The following is a 6,466-nucleotide window of genomic DNA, read 5'->3' on the forward strand; positions in this document are numbered from 1 at the left end:
TGGCGTGGCGTCTGGGTCCCCAAAAGCTTTCGGGAACTCAGGGAGCTTGGGTTGAGCCGTGGGCTGCTCGAGGGCTTGGTCACGCGTGTCCTCAAAGGCACCCAGCTCAACTGGTCTACGTTCAATCAAAGAAATTTGGCACCTCATTCGCAGACGGGAGTCGGGTTATATTCTCCTGTATAGCCGCAACAACTTCAGGCCTCCTCGACCTGATTTTCCTTGAACTCTTTCCAATTAATGACCTTCCTCTCCCTCTGAAAAGTACGTCCCATTTACTCCCGGTAGGCGAGTAAATGATGTCCCAGGTTACCCCGGGACTGCTTCTATCCATTCTGGCTTCGGGGTAAGTTGGAGCTCTCCTGTGCCGGGCGGTTGATAACCGCTCGTCGCGGGTGGGCTGATAACTGATACTAGCCAAATGCCTCGTCATCTAATTAGTGACGCGCATGAATGGATTAACGAGATTCTCACTGTCCCTATCTAACGGGGTCGAGGAAGGTCCACCTTGTCGTGGTGATCCCGCCCGGCCGTCCTTCGGGTCGGTCGCTAAGAGACCTTCAAAATCGGGTCCGTTAAACCAGTTGTGACGGGCCCCAGGCGTCGCGTGAGCTGTTACGTGGCGCCAAGTCGTGCAATCGCGAGCGGCGAGCCTATACCTCGGGTTGGGAGCAACCTGCGAAAGACCACCAGACAGCTGCAGTGTCCTTTGTCTGGCGGGCGTCGCGGGGCGTAACCCTTCCTCAGGGTCTGAGGGCCGTCGCGGACGTGCGCACAGGCCGCCAACCCTTAACTGGGGAGAGCGCACGAGGACCTTCAATGGTCAGCGGGCGTTCAAAGTCGGGCCGTGGACTTAACCGTCTGTGACCCGGGCGTGGACCGAACTTCCGGAGGTTGGCAACTCCGGTCGTAGGCGCCAAAGCATAGGACGAAATGGACAGACCCCCGACCGGGCCGATCACAGGATGCAACGTACGCTTAGCCCGACGTACGCCAGAGGGTTCAGGGCTAACCTGGCAGTAGGTAAAATGCAGGGAAGGATACCCGAAAACCAATGATGAATACATTACAAAACAGAAGTACCCCAAGTGATACGGTGGCTAAGCCATTAAATTCACCCTCCGCGGAGGCAAGGACCCTCGGATTTTGGGGGGGTCCGAATGTATTCGTCGACCGGTCGGAGCTGAGCAGCCCGACTGACGGGCCTACGGGCGACAACAATATTGACAATAAATTGACCACGAAAGACCTTATCCTAATTGACACATCTGGCTACGTCCTGTCAGAAAGAAAAACGCTCCGCCTCAAGGGAGGCAGCGACCACGGGGACACAAGTTCCAACTACAGTACGCCCTTTGCTGAACGACATCTGTCATATCTTGACCGGTGCGAAGACACCGAACTAGTGACTAACCTGGGTCCAGTCAAGAATATAATAGATCAAGCAATCCTGGATCTTGAAAAACTAGCGGTCGAGGGTCTAGCGTCCAAAAATAAGAGTACCAACGATAGAACACGAAAAGTACAGCTATCTCTAGAAAAGGCTCAGACAATTTTGAGCAAAAATACGTACGGAGAATTATCTGAAGACGAGCAGATGAGAATTCTTCATAGCCCAAAGGACAGTCCGCAACTAGTGTATACACGTCTAGACAGCCATACCTCGGCGGTGTCAGTGACCTCGGCCACTAATTTAAACATGGGAAGTCTGGAGAACTTAGAAATCGAGCAAGTCCCGTCTACTTCTCATAAGAGACATGAACCAGAGACGGAACAGGATCCTACTGAAAATTTAGAATCTCTGAAAAAGACGAAAATACACGAGGAACCTCCTGAAGAACAGGTAAATGAGCTAAGCCACTTGGCACACTCGGAACTCGATTACTTAAGATCTATGATCGACAACGATTCCTTAAGTAAGCGCATTACAGTAGCTATGCGCAAGGATCTCACTGGTTCATATAACCGTCTCTGCTCGATTATAAGGGACATTACGTATCAGCATGCAAAGCTGGAAGGTGCGTACGCAGAGATGCTGAAAAATAAAAAAGAACATGTAACTTTGCCAAAAAGGCAACAAGAAATTATAACAATAGAAGATGAGGGCACCTCTTCTTCCTATTCAGATGCACTCCAACGTAAAAACACACCGATAATTGAACCTGCTAGAGTCAGTGTTCATGACGGAAGAATCGGAAAGAAACCTGCTAAGAAACAAAAATTGAAAGGCTCTAAGCCTCAGGTCTTACCGGTGCAAACTCCAATACCGTCGCCAAGGATAACAAAGACTTCTGAACAAAAAAGGACCACAACAAATGGTACCTTCGAAGTAGTAGGACGTAAAAACAAAAATAATCGAAAATTAAAGACTAATATAGATCTTAAACTGACAGGAAAGAAACCGACCTTACCAAGGTTCGCCTTGAAGGACTCGGGGACAACCGCAGACTATCCGAAACTATGGAAGAGTTTCTGGACAGAGCTAAGGGAAAAAACAAACAATCCAAGACTTACGATCCATAGAAGTCGTACGAAAGGTCCGACCGTACTGGTTCCGGACAATGAGGTCACGTTAAGTGCTCTAAAGACTATAAGCCTGGTCACGGAAATTATTCTTAGAAGACCACGACTAACACTGAAAGGCTTGGACAGCAGTCTAACGGATAATGAAGTCATCCAAGAACTCCTGATGTGCAACCCGGAATTAGGACTAACCGAGAACGATGCACAAAACATAAGGGTGATTTACCACTCCGGACCAAAATCAGAAATAGTAACTAACCTTGTCCTTGAAGTAAGTCCCGAAATTCTTCAGAGAATTGAAGGCAAAAAGGTGTACATTGGTGGCATACGAAGCACTCTGAGTCTGAACCACTCAGTCTCACAGTGCTTCAATTGCCAGAAATATGGTCACACAGCAAAGAACTGCCGAGAGGAACACCCAACATGTCGAAATTGCGCTGAAAGCCACGACAGCCGCATATGTCCGGAAAAAGAAAAATTGAAATGCAGTAACTGCAAAGGCACACACAAAGCCTCAAGCGACAATTGTCCTACTAAGACGGCGGCTCTCAAACGTCTTGCAAAGCGGACTGACTTTGGTCAACCGCCACAGACAGGTCTTGCGGACGACAAACAATAATGAATGGCCTGAAAATAATTCAGGTCAATCTGAACAAACAAATGATCGCCTCCGAACAACTGAGGGACATATGTATGACAGATAAGATAGATATTATACTTGCCCAAGATCCACTAATTATAAACGGACACGCATCAGGCTTTGATGGCTGTCGACAGATTCTCTCGGACGATGACCCCGAAGCTGCCATTATAATAACAAATAATAAAATAAAAGCCATTAAGATCGGCCAATTCACCACACGTTATGTTGCAGTTGCAAGGATAGGCATCGGCCTCTGTAAAGATGACGTGGTTATAGTGTCGGCCTACTTTAGGTTTAATAAGCCCACAACCATGTTCACTGAGCTACTGACTAATATTAGTCAAGCCAGCAAACGCCTACTTATTGCCGCTGACTGTAACGGCCATTCCACAAGATGGTACAATGATGATACCAACACGAGGGGAAAAATAGTGGAGGAACTGATCGACGATCAGGAACTCCGTATTCTAAATTCCCCTCAAAGCCTAAAGACCTATAAAAGGCATGGAATGGGTGAGTCCAATATAGATATCACACTGGCAAGTACCTCGGTCTATAGGTCAATAAAGGGCTGGTCTGTGACAGACCGAACAGACAGTGATCACCGAACATTGGAATATACCCTAAGTCTCAAAAAGCCGAATAAGAAAACAGATAAACAAGGTACAAGGTTCAAAACGGAAAAGGCGGACTGGGAGAAATTTAGAATATCTCTCCTAAACCTAAAAACACAGATCCATGGTAACTCTGTTGATGAGGTTGCAGATAACTTGACAAAAGCCATTGTCAAAGCGGCGAAGCTCTCCATGCCTACGCGAGGCGGAGCAAAAACCGGTATCATTACACCTTCGTGGTGGACAGATGAGCTAACTGATTCCAAAAAGTTATTACAAAGGGCCAGGCGAGAGGGCCTCCCTGATACCAATAGAAATGCTTATAACCGTCAAAGAAACCAACACTTATATAAGATCAGACAGGCAAAAATGAGCTCTTGGCGGGAGTTCAGCACAGACATGAATAAAAATCACTGGGGAAAAGCCTTCCAATGGGCAAAAAGTGGCTCACGTAAAAATCCGATGCCCACCACAGTAAAGACTAGGATCGGGACATACACCACAGGCCTAAAAGACACACTAGATACATTCCTTGAGGCCTACCTGCCAGAGGATCAGGATACGGCAATCTTCTCGCCCTACGATTTTCAGACAGAGGACACGTCTTACGAAAGTACAACTCTTCAAGAAGTCAAAGAGGCCATATGGAAGATGAAGCCAGGTTAGGTTAGGTTAGGTTAGGCTAGGCATCACGGCTAAGATGCTAAGGGTTGCATGGCCGGTCATTGCAGACTCCATATTGGATCTGTACGAAAAATGTATAAGGACAGCCAAATTTCCAAACTGCTGGAAGACTGCCTGCCTTGTGGTCATCCCGAAAGGAAAAAGGAAGAATCCGCTCCTAACCGGATCATACAGGCCTATAAGTCTGTTACCGACCCTTGGCAAGGCGCTAGAGTCTCTGATAACTTCAAGATTAGAAAGAGAAACAGGGTTAAACGAAATAGGTCAGCAACATGGCTATGTCACTGGGAGATCTACTGAGACAGCCATTAGAGCACTATATAACTGGACTGATCTATGCCCGAACAGGATTGTAATTGGTGCTTTCCTGGACATAACAGGTGCATTTGATTATGTCAGGTGGACACCTATATTTGATCAATTAAAAACCCTTAAGATCAGCAACAGGACGCTTGCAATACTACAGAGTTACCTTACAAACAGGTCAGCCATGCTTACATCAGATAACGAGACCAGGACAAGGCAGATGACACGTGGCTGTCCACAGGGGTCGAGACTAGGTCCGACACTTTGGAAAGTGGCAATGTCGGATGCATTCAGATCCATGGGTAAACAATCTCACATGATTGCATACGCAGATGATATTGCACTTGCGGTTGGGGGTGCAAGGCTAGAAACAGTTAAGAAAAGACTTATGCAAAACTTCGACCAATTGACAGACTGGTCAAACAAGTTCGGACTTAACTTCTCAATGGCGAAAAGCCAAATAATGACTCTGAAAGGCGGAGTAAAACCCACCTACACGGTACCATTTGGCTCACGTGCAGACGCAACTCCAATAAAAGCAACTAAGACAGTAAAATATCTTGGAGTCATCATAGATCCAAGGAGATCGTTCAGAGACCACGTGGAAGACATCTCTGACAAGTCTAAAGAAATGTTCACACGCCTACGCTCAATGACTTCAGCCAATTGGGGAGTTGAACAGAGCACGTCATTGATAATTTACAAAGCAGTGTTCTTGCCTAGGATCACCTATGCTGCCTCTATATGGCAAAAAGCTTTAGAGCTCAAATGCTCTATCAAAAAAACTTGGAAGCACACAACGTGACGCCCTCCGTGCAATAACGGGCGCTTACAGGACAACGTCAACAGCTGCTCTCCAAGTAATATCAGGTCAATTACCTCTGGACCTAGAAGTCAAACGATTTGTTCTTCAAAGGAAACTAAAGACAAACGATATTACACACCAAGTATATGAACAGGATCTACGAGAACTGTTAGAAGTCTGGCAAAAAAGATGGAATGCAGAAAACAAAGGTGAATGGACATTCCAACTTATACCGGACGTAAGAATCCGGTATGGATTACCACTTATCATGGACCACTACACAAGCCAAATGCTTACCGGACACGGAGACTTCCGAGGAAAGCTCCACTCATTTAATAAAGCACCATCTCCAGGATGTGCCTGTGGAAATGGCAGCGAAACGGTAACCCACGTTCTCCTCGCCTGCCCAAGAACGAGCACTCAAAGAGAACATCTGAAAAACACACTCCATCGAGAAAACAGTACATGGCCACCTTATGAAGGAGCCATCCTGAAAAACAAGACGATCTATGAAGCCTACCGAACGTTCGCTCGGGAAAGCCTCAAACAACGCACAGACCGATGATAAGACCGATGACAAGATAACAGCGGATTACCGTAACGACCGGAGCGCAGCCACCACTACAGTGAGGCATCACATCAGTGGTAGGCTATAGACATGGGGTGCTCCGAATGTGCAAAGGACGGAGAAAGTGGCAGAAACGGGGAGCACGCTCATGTGCGCTCCGGTAGGGCCTTTCACATGCGTCAGGGACGCGAGGTACGGCCCTGTTGCTGGGGCCGTTCAGAATTCAGCATCAGTAATCCCTGCTTGTCGTAAGAGGCGACTGAAAGGGAACATGGCCAGTTGGGGCCGGCGCCTGGGGCGCGGACACACCGAAACCTCCGGGGACT

At 47.4% G+C, this 6,466-nt stretch overlaps 2 protein-coding genes across 2 annotated transcripts in view; one reads left to right on the forward strand and one right to left on the reverse strand.

The window, feature by feature from the left end:
- The first annotated feature begins 3,138 nt into the window (after nucleotides 1-3,138).
- On the forward strand, nucleotides 3,139-4,443 carry LOC115033101. Its single transcript, XM_029485101.1, has one exon. It carries the CDS (start codon nucleotides 3,139-3,141, stop codon nucleotides 4,441-4,443), a length of 1,305 nt encoding a protein of 434 aa, XP_029340961.1.
- A 1,913-nt stretch (nucleotides 4,444-6,356) lies between these two features.
- The window catches only part of LOC107882343, a 1,596-nt gene continuing 1,486 nt past the window's right edge, over nucleotides 6,357-6,466 (reverse strand). Inside the window, exon 4 of the mRNA XM_016800571.2 lies at nucleotides 6,357-6,464. Coding sequence (XP_016656060.1) covers nucleotides 6,357-6,464 — 108 coding nt within the window. The remainder of the gene's footprint in view (nucleotides 6,465-6,466) is intronic.

The sequence above is a fragment of the Acyrthosiphon pisum genome, chromosome X (assembly GCF_005508785.2).
Source record: "Acyrthosiphon pisum isolate AL4f chromosome X, pea_aphid_22Mar2018_4r6ur, whole genome shotgun sequence".
Classification (NCBI taxonomy): Eukaryota; Metazoa; Arthropoda; class Insecta; order Hemiptera; family Aphididae; genus Acyrthosiphon; species Acyrthosiphon pisum.